At 43.4% G+C, this 20,813-nt stretch overlaps 2 protein-coding genes across 2 annotated transcripts in view; one reads left to right on the forward strand and one right to left on the reverse strand.

Moving 5' to 3' along the window:
• Positions 1-10,840: 10,840 nt before the first annotated feature.
• On the forward strand, positions 10,841-18,245 carry TMEM198 (transmembrane protein 198). Its single transcript, XM_015815195.1, has 4 exons — positions 10,841-11,003; positions 12,215-12,790; positions 16,685-16,872; positions 18,080-18,245. Exons 1-4 carry the CDS (start codon positions 10,841-10,843, stop codon positions 18,224-18,226), a joined length of 1,074 nt encoding a protein of 357 aa, XP_015670681.1. The 3' UTR covers positions 18,227-18,245.
• Positions 18,246-20,611: 2,366 nt separating this feature from the next.
• The window catches only part of OBSL1 (obscurin like 1), a 73,768-nt gene continuing 73,566 nt past the window's right edge, over positions 20,612-20,813 (reverse strand). The window contains exon 26 of the mRNA XM_029284004.1: positions 20,612-20,640. Within this exon, the coding sequence (XP_029139837.1) occupies positions 20,612-20,640 (29 nt within the window). The remainder of the gene's footprint in view (positions 20,641-20,813) is intronic.

Below are 20,813 nucleotides of genomic sequence, written 5' to 3' on the forward strand. Positions count from 1 at the left end.
TGAGCATTCTGCATTACATTTTTATGGGAATTAATATTTTGCCAAATACCTACTTATGTTTATGTTTTGTTAAATTCTTGTTGAATCATCCAATATTACATTCAAGTCCACCTCAAAGGGCTATTTAGAAACTAAAAACATTTTTGAAACAAAAATTATAGATCCTTATTTGGGCAAGAGCCCAGGAACACAGGCTGAAAACCTCAGAAAGTTTTCTTTACAACTCTTTCAAACATATTAAAATTTCACTGAACTATGTGTAACAATATAAAATGTTTATTTCATTTTAAAAACAGTAACATATGTTGTCATATTGTTGTAATGAATCCTGCAAACTGATAAAATTTTAAAAGCAGATATTCCATTTTGTACTGGGGGTAATTTGATGTTAAAGCATTCTAAAACGCCACATATTTCTTACTTTGTTTTGTATCACCTCATCTACTTTTGATTCCAAAAGTCTTTCATATAGTATGCTCAAATTTGACATATTTTCAGAAATATCCTGATTTGAGTGAAAAGTGACCAAAGTGTGCTTTTGGTTCTAAAGCAGGAATACAAGTACAAGTAGTCCTCAACTTACAACCACAACTGGGATCAGAATTTCTGTTGCTAAGCAAGGCACTTCTTAAATGAACCATGCCTTTTTTGCCATGATTGTTAAGCAAATTACTATAATTGTTAAGTGAATCACATGATTGTTAGGCAAATCCAACTTCCCCCCTTGACTTTGCTTGCGAGACAGCAGCTGAGAAGGTTGCAAATGGCAATCCCATGACCCTGGGATGCTGCAACTATTGTAAACATAAGCCGGTTGCCAAGCATCCAAATTTTGATCCAGTGACTATGGAGATGTTGTGACAGTTATAGGTGCAAGGATTAGTCGTAAGTCACTTTTTCAGAGCTATTGTAACTTTGAATGGTTGCTAAATGAATGGTTGTAAGTCAAGGACTACTCATACAATATGTCAATTTCTTACCCCATCATCCTAACAATACTGTAATAGTCTAATACAGTAATGGCGAACCTTTTAGAGATCGAGTGCCCAAAAACTGGCCCCGCCCCCGCCCCACCCCGCCCCCACCCCACCTGTCTGCAGGGCCACTCACCGCCTCCAGGGCCCGCCACAGATCGCCCAGGCAGCGCCATGGTGGCTACACCCTCTGCCCGCGCCCCACAACATCAACTGTGCGCGATGGGGCATGAGGGCAGAGTCTTGTCTACACTGCCTGGCTGCCATGTCCTTGGCTGTGCTGCTCCGCATGGGCCACGCTCAGGGGCGACTCTCCTCCAGGGGGACTGCTGGTGAGGAGCGGGTCACGGGGGGAGGCAAGGCTGGGGCAATGGCACGTGTGCCCACAGAGAGTGCTCTGAGTGCCGCCTCTGGCACCCGTGCCATAGGTTCGCCACCACTGGTCTAATAGCTGCCATAAGGGATGTCATACTCAGAGCTGGACAATTTAAAACATCATCTGATGTACCCCAAAATAGGGTCCACATACAATTTTGAGTGCCGGTAGTGGGGTCCTAGTATCTTTGTACAATCATTTACATTTTAGGGGAAGATTTTAAATGTACTCAAATTTTCCTAGAATGTAGCACTAAGACAGAAAGGCTTTCCATTCCACAGGGCAGAATTAATCAGCTAGTATAGCGGAGGAGAATCTAAATTGAGCTACTGAATACCAAATGTGGGAGGGGAGAAGGCAGCAAGAACAGCAACAGCCCATCATTCCTACGCATCATCCTCTTCATGATGCCGAGAGCTCAGCAGATGGCAAGTGGGATTCAGACTTGAGCAGATTCGGTGATGTGTCTCAACTAGTAAAGTAGCTAACCTCTGGTGGGGAGGGGAGTCAAGGATATTTGGCTTTGCTTTCCAAGTCACATCTTTTCTGTAATCTGAATGCTATCAAATTGGTATTTTGCAATTATCCTTTTATATCTATATGCAAAGGAACAACTTCAAAGAACCAATAAAATGGCTATAAAGGAAGCAACTGCTATAATCTCTACCAAATGAGAATAGGAGAGTTTCCTGCATATGACCAAGCCAGCCATGTCAGTAGATGTATTCTCTTGTCCATTGCTCTTTTAGAATGAAATGCCTAGTAAAAAGACTAGCACATAGAATTGTTATTTCTTTCCCTCTCTTATCATAACCAAATAAACTGATTCAAATGCCTTGCAATTTCTTGTGAAACTAACAATTCCATAGTCTATTATGGATAAAAAAAAACCAACAACAATATATCCAGGCTAGTTTTAAACACTTTTGCCGTTGCTATGCTGGAAAATATTAAAATACCGTACCAAGTTCTGTACTATTCCAGAGTTCAGGAATACATTAATTACACTTTGCTTGTTACAGTTTTGTGTCCAACTGTTTTAAGGATCCTTGATACTAAAACTTTCTGATTTATACAAATGCTACTCTTCCAGCCTCATATATAACATCATGTTAAGTGGTGACTATTCATCTTTCTTGAAGCTCAAATAATTTGGCAACCAAATGAGAAGAGAGGACTTATGGGAAAAGACCATGAAGTTGGGAAAGAGTGAAGGCAAAAGGAGAAGGGCACAGCAGAGGACGAGATGGTTAAATAATGTCATTGACCCAATGAACATGAATTTGGGCAAACTCCAGGAGACAGCGGAGGACAGGAGGGCCTGGTCCATAGAGTTGTGAAGACTCCGACACAACTTTGTGACCCAACAACGAATTCATTTTTCTTGTTTTAGTGTCATAATATTTGATGGTAGTTTCATAGACAATGGTACAGATGAGCAAAACTGGATTGAAAGGGGGCTTTCTACTTTGGATAAAAGCAATTCATCCATAAGATTTCAAATATGTTGATAAAATATAATATAAGGATCCTGCAACCACAATGGGAATTGTTATAGAAGGATTAACCTAATTGTCAATAGCCTAAACCCAGCATTGAACGCTCGTGGCAGAAATAGATAATGCCAGCAATTAGGCTGTTGTGTTTGGAACAAGAAGGGAACGGCCTGTTTCTAATTCAGTCTGATGTAAAGGATGGCAGACCAAGAAAATTTAACCCAAGGCGTGAGGTGCTTTGTTTCCATTTTGCTCTAGTCTAGTGCAGCGCGCGCCCACTAGGTCTTCTCAGGAAATAGGACGGGTGGCAAAAGAGGGTTGCAAATAAAAGGTCCAACCGGCGGTTACTAGTGCGATTCAAATACAACGGGGCAGCCCCAAGGACCAGCCAACCTAGTGCTCTGGAAGCCGGCGACGTACTGGGATATGCCTAAACCAGGGGTAGTCAACCTTGGCTCTTTTATGACTCGTGGACTTCAACTCCCAGAATTCCTGAGCCAGCTTAGCTGGCTCAGGAATTCTGGGAATTGAAGTCCACGAGTCATAAAAGAGCCAAGGTTGACTACCCCTGGCCTAAACAAAGAGACTTCCAACCGGAAATTGCTGGGACGCGAAAGCAGCGAGAGGGGAGCTGCCCTCTCTCCGATACGGAGAGGGGCGACAGGAGGGATCCTGTGGGGGGGGGGGACTCGAAGGGCGAGTGTGACACGTTCGCTTCCTTCCCCCGCGACGCCGCCGCGCGCTCCAGGCGATAAGCAGCGGGGGGGGGGGAGGATGAGACTTGGGGGCGGGCGACGACCTCAAAGAGAGGAAGCAGGCAGAGGGAAACGGCAAAGAACCGCCCGGCTGCTGTGCGACGAGCGCGCCTGGTCTCGCGAGGGCGCGCGAAGAGAAGTAGGAAAGGAAAGGGGGGGGGGGGGGAGAGAGAGAGAGAGAGAGAGAGAGAGAGACTGCGCCGTGACGTCACGCGGAGCTGTCCCTCAGCACCGGGCCGAGCCAGGCGGGCTCTGGCGCTCCGGGTTCGAGCCTGGGTCGTGCAGGTAAGAGAACTACCGAGGCAAGAGGGAAGATTGCCGGGGCCTCCTCTCTTGCAGCAGCACCCCTTGGGTGGAGGAGGGGAGGGAAACGTCCCCCGCCGCTCCCCCCGAGGGTTAGGCGGAGGACTCTCCCCGTGATGGAGGAGCCCGGGAGGGGGCTCGGCGAAAGGGAGGGGAGGAAACACAAAGCGGCGTCTGCTCTCCGGGACACCGGGAGCGCCGGTTAATGCAGGAGTGAAAAGAGAGCCGCTGGGAGCCATGATTCTCTTTCCTCCCTGCACCGGGACAGCTTCGGGCAACGGTAAGAAGTTTGGAAAGGCAGGGGGTGAAGTGCATGCCCGTCGCCGCGGTGTCAGTTCGCGGGAAGCCACCGACGGGATTAAGCAGGCTAGCCCTGGAGAGGGGAGAGAACGGCGGACGGGGAGGGGGGGGGTTGCTGTTGCATATTGTCCCGAACATCCATGCACACAACTGGCCCTTTTCGGATCGTAGGCAACCTCACCGTCGTCCGCCACAGACTAGGCTCAGATCCCCCCCCCAAACTGATCCCCATTGCAAGCTAAATCCTCAGGGAGTCCGTGTGTGCTCCCAAGACCTTATTCTCCCGACCGGTATTGCTTAGAAATAGCACCCAGAGATTAGTAAAAGCCCAGCCCACCCACTACCTTCTTCCCTCTTTGAATTAGCTTTGCCCTGGGTAAACAAAGGCTAAGCTTTAAAAGAACAGCCACAAAGCCCACAGCCCTTGAGTCGGGGACAGAAACAATGCTGGCCCCCTTCCGAAAGAAAACCCTTGCCCTATTGGTGTATTCCAGCTTTTATAGGGTTCCCAAGCCCATGATTCCCAGCGGACCTCTCATCCCAAACAAAGGGAATCTGGTGGGTTCTCCCAGAAGTCTTTGCAGCTCAGTATCCTAGCAACCGTTCAGCTTCCCTTATGTGGTCTGCCAACCCCAAACAAGGATGCATCTTGATCTGGCTTGTGCTAATGACAGCATTATATTGATAATCCGATAGAGCAGCAGCCTGGGGTATAAATGGATGGACACAGCCAGGTATGGTGATAAACAGAAGACAGGGAAGAAATGCAGACTGAGAAGAAACAGGGGACACGAGGCCACTACCATTAGCAAAACAGGATTCCTTAGGAAGACATAGCAAAAGGAGTATTTTATCAAGCTAACTGACCCCAATTACTTTACTACCAAATCAGAAAGTGCTTGGTAGTATTTGTGGTTTTTGCATTTCTGTTCTTTTTGAAAAAAGAAAAAAAAGAAAAGACAAACTTAAAGTTGATAAATGATGCTGTGTTCTTGGCAACAGTATGAGCATAGTTTGCCATTGCCTACTTCTGATAGATGATAGAGATGGATGGATGGACAGATAGATAAATATAGATAATATAGACATATTTAGCTCCCAATGACTTAACTTTATAATTTTCAAAACTAGCACTATGTGTGAGTTTATACGGTATATACCTGCAGTTATGATAAAACTTTGTGCATCTGATACAGTGGACTCTGACTACAGGGTTGTGTTATAATAGAAGTGTTACTTTTAAAGCTACAACCAGGTTCTCTGTTGTTTCAATGAAATGCTATTTTTCCATAGAAGGGAAAGAAGATTTGCACTACTGTGTCTGCTGTTTTAATCCAACTAGTTCCTTTGGATGCATAGTAGTCAGCATAGGGACTGGCACAGGTATGACTTCTACATGTTCAACTAGACAGATTCAGTATATTTAATAACTGTAAACATTTTTTCTGAAAATATCTGGGATGGAAGAGGGTATATGACTTTGCTATGAAATGGGACATACCAGGTTGCTTTTGAAGCTGGATGATGCAGGGCAGTGGAAAAGGTCTTGCCATTTGGAAAATTTTAGGATGAGGTTTGCATGGAATAGAGTAATATGGATTCAGTTACGAAAGATCCTCTCTTCCAAAGCAATCAATTTATGCTTTGATAAAGTTACTTCTATCTTTGAAGCTACCCCCCAGCCACTAGACTCATTAGCTGCAGGATAATGAGAAATTAGCCACAGAGAACTGCTTAATGAGGTAATCCTGAACTAATCATTTCGGGACAAAAAAAGCCTCTAAGTGACAGGGACTGCTGTAGCCTATGGCCATAGTCTCTGCCTTGTGTAAAGTGTGTGTGTTTATATGGATATGCTACCATAAATACTTATAGCTTGCTTATCTTTCATGCAAGGAGGGATTGAGTTTAATGCCAGGCACAAAATTAGTGTTGAAACATTCAAGCCCGTGCTTTCCTTTTCAAACAAAACATACGTTCTTTGCTGCCTCTCTAGAAACACAGCAGCATTTTGTTATAGCATAAAGCAGAGCTCTGGGGTCTCCTTGCTTGCAGAGCATCTGGCACATAGGCCCCATGCTGCAGCTGCTCCTCATAGTACCACTACCCTGGGTTGCTCCCAGGTTAATAGGATTATTTCACGAGGAGCTTTTCAGCAAGCTGCCAGAATAATGCCAGAGGGAAGAAAAAGAAGATGATTTGCTTCCTCATAGACAAATCTTATGAGCTTTCGGGAAACATTTGCAGAGCATAACAAGGTATGCCCTGGCACTGTTTGCTAAGACACAAATAGCTTGGGGCCATAGGTTTGTGCCTTGAAGAAACTACTTCCATCAGAACCAGGTTGTGCAAATGACACTTTCACACCATCAATTTCTTGTCCAACTCCTACCATGTCTCCATGTGAGACCAGTCTGAATTGCATTAGGGAACTCTTGCATGTACTTTGGGATTGCAGTATTGACTGCCATGCCTCTTTGAAAAGAGTGATTTGCAGAGCTACTCAAATCTTGCTAATATAGATTCCCAGAAATTAGTATGGAGACAGTCTTCCTTTCTCCTCTTTCCTTTCTGGCTTCATATATTTTGGAAGGAAGGATCAGCTTCATTGCTGTTTGCAATTGCAAAGTTTCCTGGGATGAATACTGTTTATGAAGGAGGCCATGGGAAAGGGGGAACTTGAACCTTCAGTCACTGCAGAGGAGGATTAGTCGGGACTCACTCAATTCCAGAAAAGAAACCGAACTGGCTGGCCTAGAACACATAGCACCGTCAGCCTAGTCAGTCATGCATCCCCTCTCCAGTTGCCTTGGTAGAGCATTAAAATACATCAAATACTAAGAAGTGTTAAGTGTGAATTTCCTTGTTCTCAGTGAAGGATGGGATGTGGACGGTTAATCAGGAGCAGAATCGTGTTTGCTTAATGTATATATACAAGATAATATGGACCAAGAGTTCTTCTATATAGCAAGTACCAGTGGTCATACTAGAAATTGGGATTATCACAACCTGAGTTTCAAAAATCCAGGTAACCACTAGATGGGAGCAAAGTAACGTGTAAAACTGCATGACTTTTCTGCCACCAAAAGCTAGATGGCAGCAAAGTCGTGCAGTTTTATGTGTTGCTTTGCTTCTATCCAGTGGTTGCCTGGTTTTTTCTGCAGTTTTGCAACCCAGGTATTATAGATCGACAAAAACTAATGTTAGGACTCCCAGTTTGTTGTGAGCTACTTTATTGATTTATGGATTTATTTATTTATATCCTATCTGTATTATTTTATAAATAATTCAAGGCAGCAAACATACCTAATATTTTTTTCCTCCACCCATTCTTCCACAACAAGCTTGTGAGGTAGGTTCTTCCCTTGGCAACATTACCCTGTAGAAAAAGGAAACTTAGCTACCAAGGGTGTGAGAAGAATTAAAAAAAGCTGTGCTATGGGAGGAAAAACAGATTAGTAGTTGACTAGAAAACATAGTACTCTATTGGAGGCTCAATTCCCCACATTTTGGGTTAGAGTTAGACCAATGATGGCAGGTAATTCTAAGTTCCACCACAATTGAATGATGAAAATTCTCAGATTGTGAAATTTTGTGTAATATCCTGCATATTTTGTTAGGACTTCCTCTGTGGAAACTTTATGGTAGCAAATGTATTTATTCATTCTGTATTGTGTGCACGTTGTTTAGAATTAGGCCCTGCTGGATGCAGTGTGTTTTGTGTATAAACATTCATAAGAACAGGACACAAGCCCATTCTTTGGTTAAGAGACTCAACATGAGATCCTGGCATAAACTTTGTATGGGTACTAGATCTTCTGATTCTACTATTCTCACGCCAACTACAGGCCTCAGTTATTGCTTTTATGCCCTGCTTGTCCTGCTTTGATTTAGTGGCATTTAGTTGGCCACTGTAAGAACAGATTGCAGGATTCAATAGACTGTTGATCTAATCCAGCTGACCTTTTTCTGCCCTTTCATTTTTTATTCACTTCTCACATGTATTTTCACAGCATAGCTTCCAGAAATATAAGGGAGTTATTCCCTGTATATCTACATTACACATTTCAGATTTCTCTTAAAATTACCTGGGCAATATAAAGTTTGCATCTTGATGGGAGGATATTTCATTAAGTAGGGGTCACAACTGAAAAGCCTGATTTATTTCTAGACAGATTCATTTGTAAGCAGGGGCCATAGCAAATGTTAGTGGAGAGATAGAGCTTTCAGTTGATAAACTATCAAGGAAAAGATATTAAATTAAGCAGAATTAGGCATTCAATAGAATTTTCTTTGAATTAAGCAGGTCTGACATGATCTTCACCCAGAATTCCTAGATCACCTTCATTATCCTTAATTATGTGATAGGTAGCTGATTATCGGGCAGTTTCCCATTACTACCTCTAGATAAAAATATAATATGAAATTCAAAGAGATTTTTTCTTTCCAGTAGCTTTGATGTTATCTTCCCTGTAAAAAAAATTACTGCCACTGTAACCCATGACCCAGATCGTTGCTGGGCATGATTCACAGAACTGATCATAATGGCATGTAGCTCAGGTAGCAATTATATATATAGCAGGAATGGCTTTGCGTAGCCCACCAGATGATGCTAAACTTCACGTCCCACGCTTGTCAGTGTATTAAGATAGCAAGCGTTTCAATCTCCCCAAAACTGGAGAGGGACATATTGTTCACCCTGAAAGCTAGGAAGAATAAAGGATAACTGTTTCATCCAGCTGTGCCCAACGTGGTGCTCTCCAGGTGCAATGTGTTGGGTTACTACAACTCCCAGAATTCCTAGCCATGTACCCAACAAACACTCTATTAGAGAAGGCTGATTTCATAATTTCATAAACCGTTATTCGCAAATTCGTGCCAGGTGATGAGGAGCTTTTTTGAAACAAAGCAAAAACCAAAAAAAGCGCAACCCTGGAAAAAAAAAAAAAGCAGTCAGTTGATCATTTGGCAGCACCCAATCAGAAAATGCTTTGCCTGCCTTAGCAACAAAGAGCACACCAATCAGAAGAGGGTCTGCTTTTAGTCCTGGTTTTCATTGGCTACGGGGAGGGAGGGAGGGAATAAAAGCAGTGGAGGGGGGGGCAGGAAAAAGATAGAAAGAGGTCTCGCCTTTCCTAGGCTGCTGACCTCTTTGTGTGCATGTGAGCTGTACCACCTTCAGTGCTCCACCCCCTCCATACTAACACATGGTTGCATTGCTGCAGAAGGATTCCTGTGTGTCCATGTGGGTGGTGGGTAGATGTGGAAGGAGGCTGTCTGGAAACGGGTTGCAAAAACAATAATCCAGGTTGAGATGAATTGTCGATTCATGATTTTGTCCTTTCAGCTGTCAAAGGCTAGAGCGGGGAGGGCTCGTGGGCTGCTTCAGCTTAATATTTTGGTTGATTGGCAAATCCTTCATGAGCAGGACATAGTTAACAAAGCCATGCTTTGTTGCTTGCCTTGCAGCCTATAATCCATCCAACAGGGCAGGAAGTGGGCTGTTGCATGATCTGGTTTTAAACCCCAGCCACTTTATTCTTCTTGTCCTTTGTGCCACCTATCTTTATTGCTCTTCTCTTGTGGTAAACAGTAAAGACAAATATGAGAAGAGACTGCCTGAGACACTTAAGCCTGTTCTTAGCCTTGGACTCTGAGCAGCCCATACGCACCAAGATAGGGTTAATGCAAGTCAGCCTTTGACAGATGCTTTTTCTGAACTGCTACACCCCCTTTGATGACTCACTCCCTTACCCCTCAGTTCTTTAAGCCAGAGACTGGGGGTTGGAAGTGTGTGTGGGGGGATGTTGTTAAAAGTATCATCTGTTCTTAGCTTTGTTGCTATAGAGACCATACGGTGGTGATTCTCTTTATAGCCACTTTTTTTTCTTCTTCCAAATTTGGAAACTTCTTGTCCCGTTCCTATTCAGCTCTCCCTTCTTCCAGAATTGCTCTGAGCTGTTCTGTCATGGACTATGATATAAAACCAAGCCAGCAGGCTTTGCAAAGTTCTTATAAAGGAGGAGGATCTGCCAGTTTCTGAATAACTACAAGAACAGAAATAGCTTGGGGTTAGTTATCTGGTCTGTTTGGCCCCTTTAACGTCTTGCCAACATTCTAGAGAGCTGCTTCTTCTTGACTGTAACATTTGCTGGACTGGGCTCAAGTTCTAGGAGCTGGTGGGTGTTTCTCACTCTGATGTCATTTGTTTAATTCTGATTCTTAGTTGCTTCTTGCAGCCATTACAAAAGAGGAGTTGTTTTAGCTCAGTGGCAGAGCATGCATGCATTGCATAAGGAAGATCCCAGTTTCTAGCAGAGCTGTGAAAATCTCCTGCCCGAAGAGAGAATCAGGTGGGAGTGATGATCTGATGACTGAGTGGGAGTTCCTTAAAGCCCTATGAAATTCTAGCAGAATAGCCCTGTAAGGAGTTGCTGGCTCTTCCTTCAGAGACGGTGTAGCCTATGGTAGGTTGTATTATCAAGTGTACCACACTGGACTTCCAGAAGCTTGAGGTTCACCATTCCTTTCCTATCCTTTCTCAACAGATGGAAGCTAAGTCATGAAGCAGTATCTTCTACAAGTGACAGGGAGGGAGAGGGGAGCCTGACATCGCCACAGAAGCCTTGAAGAGCCATGACGTCAACTGTACAGTCTCTGCGTTTCCCACTGCTTCCACATGAACCAGACCAAGACCAGACACATAGTTGTGATCAGGAGATTGAGAGGCACTATCAGGTAGTGCCCTCAGTTGTATGTGCCATGTGCTGCCTCTTTGGGATCATCTATTGCTTCTTTGGTGAGTGTTTTGTGAGTGTGTTGTTGGGGAGGACGGTTATAGATTGCTCCAGATCTATAGAAGACAATTAAAGGCACAGCATGTGGATTCAATGGGAATGTATTATTTCAGTGTCTTATTGGGACCTTTTAATGGGCCATCCCATTTACAGCCAGCTATGCAGCATGACAAACTTAACTGATCAAGGGGGAAGGAGCAAATGTGTTGCATCAGCTCTCTAACCCACACTTAACTAATCCTAATCTTTCTTTCACTGAAAGTTCACATGCTCTGTGGCTATAAAGCAGGGGTGTCAAACTCGCAACATCACGTGATGTGTCACAACATATTATGACTTTTTTTCCATTGCCGGCAATGGGGTGGGCGTGGTTTCACCATGACGCATCTGGCCCACGGGCCAGAAGTTTTACACCTCTGCTATAAAGTATGGAGGGGTAGGAAAGTCCCCACACACCTGAAACACAGGAAGTGAGGAAGAAAGGGACAGCCTCCTTTGATACAGCTGGTAGAACTTAACAATCAACAAAACTGGGGCATGACATATTCAGCCATTTTTGAGTTGTGGCTATCTGCACATCAAAATAAGTGGCTATGTTCACAGGTGTGGTCAGAGCTTATGAGATGGTTGTATTGAGAGTTGCTATTTTTATCTTGGCTGTCGATTGTTCATTTATTTTGTATCTCTTGTATTTTTTTTTGCTCGTTTTGTTAGTCACTTGTTTGAGACAGGTGGCCATGTAAATGGAATAAAATGAAATATAAAATAGTCTCTTGGCTGAGAGTGGTTCAGCCATGTTCCACGAACATAATCAGTATATATTTAATACTAATGTAATGGAACACCAGTTTCTGAACTGCTCTAGCCAATATCCTCCTGTGGCTACATTCCTAACTATAGCAAATTCTTTGACTGAGTCCCTGGCTAAATGTAAAAAGCCCTAGAAGGAAACATTCAGAGTGACAGCTCTGTGCTTCCAATTACATATTACAGAGGATCTGAAATATTCAAGTAAAGGATATAAAGTCCTCTTTTCAAACCCCCAAATATCCCCTAGTAATGCATAATAAAAGGTTGTGCATGTGTGATAAGAGAACATGCAAACTCTCATACACAAATGCTCACAAACACAGGTCACCAAATGAAATGGGGATCATTCTGCTTTGGGCAACCTATCCCCCTTATCACTCTCCTTTCATTTTTTTTCCCACAGGATACCGATGCTTCAAAGCAGTGATGTTCCTGACTGGGCTGATGTTTGGTTCAGTAATCATCTTCATGTTGTGCTACAAAGAGCGGGTGCTGGACACTCAACTAAGCGTGGAGGCCTCTGTGGGCATTGGCCTGGGCATTGGTGTGCTCTGTGGGCTAGTCACCATGTTGGTACGCAGTGTCGGGCTCTTCATGGTTGGGCTGCTACTAGGGCTACTACTAGCTGTGGCTACACTGGTAGTGATGGAGCAGTTCTACCACCCTCCTACTGTCTGGATTCCCATTGGCCTATTGCTGGGGGTGGGCATGCTGTGTGCTGTCCTGACCCTACAATGGCAGCGCCTTTTCACCACACTGTCGACTGCTGTCTTCGGTAGTGCTGTCATGACTGCCACTGCTGACTATTTTGTTGAGCTCTTTTTGCTGCTGCAGTATGTTTATGAGCGTGTCAAGGTGGCACCTGCCCGACCCATCTGCTGGTACAGCTGGGTCATCCTGGGTACTTGGCCTGTCCTGGCATTTTTGGGTGTCTTGGTGCAATGGAAAGTCACAGCTGAAGGGTACTCACACACTGAAGGTGAGTATGGTCCCATGGGGTGGAGAGCAAAATGGCTGAAAGCAAGCAAATCAGCATTTAGTTTAAATGAGGTTTATGAGTGATTTGCCTTGTGTTGACTGGTCTTGCATATTGTATTTGATTAACCATGGTTTATTTAGCAACAACAATCCTCGTACACTAAAACCTACATTTAGAATGGATAACGTTTCCAGTTTTAAGGCCACATCCTACCCTCCAACCATTACTAGGATCATAGTTGGCATCACAAAAAGCAGCAGGATAGAAGCAGGTAGCCCTGCCTAACTTTTTGATGATGGGATTCAGGGAGGCACTTTAAAGCTTTGAGTTTTAAAGTGTGAGCATTAGAGCAGCTAATTTGGGCTTGGGTCATTCTGGCATCATACCAGTGTTTCTGTAAAAGGTCAAAGCTTTCTGATGGGTGGGGTTGGGCGTAGACTTCCCAATAACAGCGTCTGGCACTGATTTTATTAAAGTTATCCCCAAGACAAAAAAGAATTGCTTATCATCCTTTTTTGTCAAAAGCAAGGAAGAAGTGGCACTGGTAGAGCCCAAGCAATGCTTCTTACAGGTGTGTCCCATTGCATGTCATACCTGAAGGGCTTGTTCCAAGATTGCAAAAGAACAGAAGAGAACCAGAGGATTCTCTTGTATCTTTACTTAGTTTTTGGAGGGCCACCTCTCCATTTGTGCTTCCTGCGACTCTTCTCAAATACATCAAGTTTTTCTCTTTACAGCTGTGTTCTTCATTACAGCATAATGACAGTTGCTGTGAAATTACGTAGCAATTTTGCCTTATTCCAGTTTTTGTCTTTTACAGGTTCGCCCTGTCCCCTATTGCTTTCTAGGGAGGTAAATCATTTCAAGTTCCTGAATGTGGAAAGCTTGGTCAGGTGTGAGGAGAGATTGAGTGGTTAGGAGGGCACAACACAATTTCCTGATCTTCTGGAGGGCCACTGGAGGGCATCTGATGATACGATGACAGAGCAACTATGAGGGGGCAGCAGAAAAAGTCAAAATAGCAGCTGCAATCATATGATGAGAGCCCCACCCTTTCCACACGCATTTTACAGATTTTCAGTCATGTAGTTACAACATACCCCTGACTGATAAAGGGTGGGAATAATAGTGAAACCTTTCAGGAAGGCAAATTGTTCCCATCCTAATCCTAAGGCCTTCCTGGTCCATTTAGATACTTACCAGATCACCATTTTGGAACTGATTTTCAGCCATGTTTCAAGGGTAAGAAGATAAAACTATAGGGATGAGAGTGCTTTGCTTTTCAGAGATCTTTTGCTCCCGTTCCCATCCTTAATTCTGCAAATGCCAACAATGTCCAAAATTAGACCCGCGCTCTCATTTCCAGCTTTACTTTTTATTAAAAAAAAAATCATGTGATACTGCTACTAAATATTGATAGTGTGATTTAAGGCTACTGATAAATTGAAAAGAAGGGATGTCTCATGTGATTCACAGGCTGCCCAAACTTGCTGTTCGTCCATAAAAGTGTAATATTGTTGCGTTGGTTTACTATCAATACTTGATTTGTTCCTTCTTTAAAAATAAAAGCAATCCTGGCCAGGAGTCAGATTATGGAGATTGTAATCATCTAGAGGACACTAAATTGTCTGGTACAGATTAAATGAAATTAACCAGTGAATTATTTTATATATAGCAAAATCAGAATCTAGCTAAAGCTATCCAAAGGAAACAAATACTTCGAGAGGGAGTGAGAACGTACGATTCTAAAGGTGAAATAAAATACCATATTGTTACATACACAGTGCCAGAAACTATTTGGGGGTATGTGATCCTGCCAGTTCTCATGGACCAAGGGTCTTCAAACTTGGCCCTTTTATGACTTGTGGACTTCAACTCCCAGAATTCCTCAGCCAGGCACGCTGGCTGAGGAATTCTGGGAGTTGAAGTCCACAAGTCATAAAAGGATCAAGTTTGAAAACCCCTGTCTTGGACCTTTTAGTTTTTGATACCATAAACAACACTATTCTTCCAGAGCAACTGAACGAGTTGGGCCCTGATTTGTAGTTCCAATATTTACTGTTGGGAAGTACCCAAAAGGTGGTGCTGGGGGATTTCCATTTGGCATTTAGGCTATCGTATTGACCTGTGGTGTTCCACAAAGAGGATTCTAGGATTGAGATGAAGCTTTTTCTGGACACTATTGCACTTCCCCAGAAAGAGCAGGTTTACAGCTGGGTGGCTCTTGGTCCCTCATGTGCCACTGGATGTGATTGTTGTGAAGGTATGTTTACATATTTATGACCAGTGCAGTAACTGCAGCCCTTCTAGAGACAGACTAAATTATTTCATGACTTGGTTACAACCCAAGTTAGCTATGTGATGCATTTTATTGAGATTGCCATTGAAAAGTGTCCATAAATTGCAACAGGTGGTAAATACCACAGCAAGTACTGCTCACCTGTGCAAGGAACAGGGATCATATTATATATGCCTATATTGAAAGATCTGCACTTCACAGGGGTATGTGTGCTATCAGTTACTGAGGAGTGTGAATCAAAATGTTACTGTAGCCCTCTGAAATCCTACAATGACTTTTAGGGCTTGAATATCTGCTTTTCTTGACGTGAACCTGTACACTTTCTTAGATCTCTTGTGTGGCTCTTGAGCCTTGTGTGGCTCTTGAGAGCTAAACAATGTGTTCCTCAAAAAGTTAAATAACTCCCAGTCTCTCCGTATTTAGGGAGTGGATAAAAATGCATCTTTCACTAAGTTTTAATTGTTTATTATTTGAGGAATGATTTTAATGCCATGGATTGTATTCTTCTACGATGTTAAATTTAAATTTTTGACTTCGTAATGTTAAATTCAATTGTTGCCAGCTACCTTGAGAGTTGGAATAAAGGCCAGGGTATAAACTGAAGATAAACAATCAAAATAAGATTGGAATTATGTCATGTTCCCTGATATGGCAAGATGTCTGTGCCAATATACATTATTATGACCATAGGATTTACGCAAAATCCAACTATAAAAGCATATTGACATGAATGTCAACTGAATGCTCTCAGGGTCAGTTGCCAAGGGCTGTTATTGTTAGAAGAAAGTCACACTGATTTCATCCTGATAGGCAATATGTGTGCTTTCTATTGGCATCAAATGGAAGAAATGCCATTTTTACTTTCCATTTCTCTGAAATATGCGTGAGTCCTCCTCACATAAGTACCCAACAATTAATCTGAAACAGACTTTAATATGCGAATAAAGCTTAACTGATTAATTACAGTAATTAATCAATTACTATTTTAAAACTTTTATTCAGACTTTATTCAGGACCATATATTTGCCTTTGAGAACTAAGCTACATTATTACGTGCCAGTTGCTATAATTGCAACTTGTCATCCTTTTTTTTAAAAAACCCACTTTAGGGGAATGCAGCTGATACTAGTGACAGCGGAATATGCTTAATTCTTTTCCTATCCATTTCCTCCATGTAAATCCCCCCTAATACCTTTTCTCCCTGAACTTTAAGTGCATACAAACAGTTCATTAAAGATTCCCCTTATAATTTCAGCAGAGTTTAAGAATGGTTAGAGATTACGGCGTGAATGTAGAAGACCTAGCTAGGATGAACCTTTGCTAGCAGGGCTGTCTCCTCATCTAGGGGAGACTCACCAAGTCAAGTACTTGGTCCCCAACCTATGGGAATAAAAGCCCTTTCCTCAGTCATGCAAACTAATGCCTCAGGACCCGTGTCAATCACAAATTTACCTAATTTTTGTTGGGTGTCAACCCTGCTTTTTCATTTAAAAAAGAAATCCACAATAAAGAATTTTCGAAGTGGCTGCACTCCCTCACTGGGGCCAGCCCTTTGTCCTGTGGGGATCTCACGCCACGCTTTTCTTCCCCCATAGTGATTATCAGTCGGCAGCAGCGTCGTGTGCAGTTGATGCGGATCAAGCAGCGGGAAGAGCGGAAAGAAAAGAAGAAAAAGCGGCCACATCCTCACCCCCACCTGCAACATAAGGCCCACCCGCCAGAGCCGGCCTACCGCCGCAAGCCTAATCCTGTGCGTCGATTTGATGGGGATGTGCTCTCCCCAGTGAGTAAATGCCAGGGTCTTCCTACAGAGTGGTAGGGTCATAGGAATCTCGGCTGAAAATTGCCATTAATGGTGCAGAAGGAGCTGCTAAAGGAAATGAGCTTGTCATTCTCATTCTTTTCCTTCCAGGCCTCTTGTATTTTCACCATCCTGTTCGCTATTCGCGAAGTATTTTCACAGTGTGCTCCTGGTTCTTCACTTTTTCAATACCCTTTTCTTGCAGCATGGATGCTTTTCTGGATTTACTGCTTTCCATGCTTCTCCCCCTCTTACCCCCCCCCAGGCAATTTAGTTGGAATTTTTTTTTAGATGTAAGGGGGAAAAAAACCAAATGGGAAGATCCCAGACTCATTGGCTGGCTATGAATTGATACCTTCGCACTAATCGAGGGGCTGCGTATATAAAGAGAAGACATTCAGAGAAAATATATTCCAATTGTGGCTTTGGTGGTTGCGTTTGGAAGATAGGAGTGGAAAAGCAAATTTCTAACTCTTCAAAATTTATTTTTAACCATAAAGGAATGTCTGCCTTTTGCACAGAGTGTTTCCATAAGGAACTCCCCTCCCCCCAAATTAAAGTACATGTAGTGAACTTTCCATCTAATAAGGATAAACACAATTTCAGGAGAGAAGCAACCTGGAATTATGGAGAAACTTCCTAACAGTGAGGACAATTAACCAGTGGAACAGCTTGCCTTCAGACGTTGTGGGTGCTTCGATGTTTTTAAGAAGAGACTGGGCAGCCACCTGTCTGAAATGATATAGGGTCTCCTGCTTGAGCAGGGGGCTGGACTAGAAGATCTCCAAGGTCCCTTCCAGCTCTATTCTGAAATTATGCCAGCCAATATTGTTTTACACTTTTGTTATCTGTACTAACTGGGACAAATTTTTATTCTCTTACGACAAGCCACCATGTCTCTCCTGCTATTGGGGTACGGTACCTAAATGCAGCAAATAGCAACTTGTTTAAAGTGGTAAATGAGTGCAGCTATAGAGGGTGATAGCAGTACTGTAATAATTAGTAATAGCTCAGAGATTATGCATGCCTTCTCCCAAGCAGACCAGGAGATGAAGCTGGATTTACCCAAAGCACTTTGGAGCAAGATAGCAAAGCCAGTTCTTCCATATGGTAAAATTTCGGTGAGAAATGGGGAGTATTTTTATTTTTTAATCATTTAAAATTATTTCTTAATTTTTTCTCCCCCCAGAGCTACATACAGAGCTTCCGAGAACGGCAGACAGGTTCCTCTCTCAACAGCCTCCTGGCCAACGCTCACGCTGCCATTGACATAGACTACGACTGTGGCTCCACTGTGCCCCTGACCACCGGCTCAGGCCCTGCCATGCGAGTATAGGCCAGCACTTTCCCCAGAATACAAGTGCTGTCTCCTGTGGTCACCTGGGCCAAGCCAGGTGGCTAGAACTAGCATCTTGGTCACCGCCAGGATTTGAGGACATTCTTCACCAATTATTTGCGGCCTACGCGCAGACGTATTTCAACACTTCTCAAACTGCTAAACATAAGAGTTCTTCCTAGTGCTTCTAAGCCATCATGCAACAAGGGGTGAGGAAGGAGTTTGAGCAGGTGCTTGAGGGCAAAGGGCTGAAGCAAGATCTGGCTGTAATCCACCCCGGTCAGGACTGTGAAATGCAAGAACTTGCGGGGGATGGGGGGGAGGGGGGAGGGGAGGCCACTCAAGAAAGAACTACTCATCTGGAACAACCCCCACAATAAGCAATGGCAACTTTTTCTTACCCATCACTTCTGGAGCGGGCCTCAAGAGGAAGGACTATTGGATGGTTGTGTGTTCTCTTGCCACAACTTCCTTGCCCTATAGATTGTCTTTGCATGCACTGACCTGAAGGACTGTTTCAGGGCGCAGGTGCCATTGTGTACTGTTAGTGGAAGCTTATGACTCAGTTCACTCCAGTCTGGTGGGAACTAGCCAGCTCAGGGAAATGGGGCCCTGTGGCCCCGGGCCCCTTGCCCATACCAGTGCCTGGCATTCCGTTTAAATGCGAGACTCAAGGAAGAAGGGGAGGAGGGTGGGGATTGGCAACCTGGGCTGGGCTTTGTCACTGTTGAAGTATGCAAGCGTGAGTGTGAGTCTGTGTGCATGTGGTGGCACTGGAGAAGATACGGACAAGCGACTGGTATCCAGGCAACAAACCTTTTTGGATACCCTCCCCCCTCTTCACTTCTGATGCTGGCAAGAGTGTGAGGTAATAATGGAGCCGGAGAGGGGGAACACATGTACATAGTCTTGTGACAGTTATTTGTATTAATTTATTATTGACCAAGAGGTGGACTGGAGAGTTTTGCCAGATCCAGAAGTTGGATAGGGAAAAGGGAATAGGGTCCTAGGTCCAAACCATGTTTTCCTATCTAATCTCATGAAACTAAGGGAGAACGGTGATAGAGGTGTTTCCTCTGCACTGCTGGACAAACTTTAGCAGCTCTCACATTTTCAGTTTGGACTTCCACTGTTGTCTCTGGGGCTAGGGCTTGCTCAATATTTCGAACTTTAAGGAAACTGGAAGGGGGGGGGAGGATTCATCAGCCATTTTTTTTAGGGGAGGCAGATAAGGATCCAGCAAGGCTTCTCTCCATTGAGAAACTGCATGTGTCTGTCACTGATCATCACTGTTGTCACCCCAGAAACTTTGCACTCTTGTTTGTTTTGTCTCTCTCTTTTTGTATATGTGCCAAACGCTGCCGGGCTGTGGCTGCGCAAGTAAAAAAAAAAGCCTTTTAGGAGTTGTGTTTCCATTAATGAATGTGCTACAAGCATCAAACTTGAACCAAGCTACTGTTACATATGGAGATAGGACTGGAGATGAATTAAGGCTTCATTTGGAAGGAGAATGAAGTCAATCCACATCTTGAAACAGTATTTTCTGCAGATACATCTAAAAAGCAGTCTTGAAGTTCTGAAGTTTTCCTTTGAAGTTTTCCTACTTTATTGGTAAAGGCATAACACACCCCAGACAATTGCTTTAAATTATCCATTTGTGTTTTTCTTCCAAAGGAAAATCTTTCTCTTTTTAAGTTCAGATCTTCTTTAAGGAATGGGGTTTAGAAATACAGATAATACACATAAAAGCATACTGCACCCTGGACATATTCTAAGCATACAGCCTTCTGTTGAGCCTGTTGCAGCTTTATATGAAGAACTTGGGAGAAGAGGAGAATGCAGTACATACCATGATTTCAATGCATCTGTGTGGGGAAGCGGGTTTTATTGGGCGGAGAGAAAAAAATAAGAGTAGTTGGCCATTCACTTGGTCTAAATTACACCCATTGAAGAATATATAAAGTTAGAGGTAATACAGTTCCAGGGCTTCGTCTTTTCCCCATTGATCCAGGACCAGCAGATCATTACATCAACCAAATGCAACAATATTTCTTTTTAAATCGGGACTTAAGAACATTTAATAAAGCAGAACGTGCTTCCCATGTCATGCAGAAGAGGAAGAAGACAAGATGACTTGTCTTTTTGTGTGTGATTATTCATACAACTGTCCAGTTTGTTTCTTTGCCTTTCCAAGCTTAAACTTGGGTCTACTGGACTCAAGATTTTCCTGATGCTAGCACTCTGTCAAAAAAAAAAAAAAAAGCAATGGTTCAGACAAATCTATCATGACCAGGGAACCATTCAAACATTTCCCTCCAATGTATATTCCCAGAGACAGGGATCTAGAGTTACCCAGGTGTTGCTGAACTGTAATTCCCAGCAACTCTAGCTAGCATGGCCAGTGTTGAGGAATCCTAGGAACAGTAGTTCAACATCACATTTAGAGACTGTCACTCTGAATTCAGTCTTTTGTTGGGCCAAGTGCATAGCCCATTTCATCTTTGATCAGTATCCCAAGTAGGTCTACGGTAACATGCAGGCCATAGAAGATGTGATCCATTTCTCACATTATTTCCCAAGGCTCAGA

The sequence above is a fragment of the Protobothrops mucrosquamatus genome, unplaced genomic scaffold (assembly GCF_001527695.2).
Source record: "Protobothrops mucrosquamatus isolate PMUCROS unplaced genomic scaffold, P.Mucros_1.0 scaffold324, whole genome shotgun sequence".
In the NCBI taxonomy this organism is placed as follows: Eukaryota; Metazoa; Chordata; class Lepidosauria; order Squamata; family Viperidae; genus Protobothrops; species Protobothrops mucrosquamatus.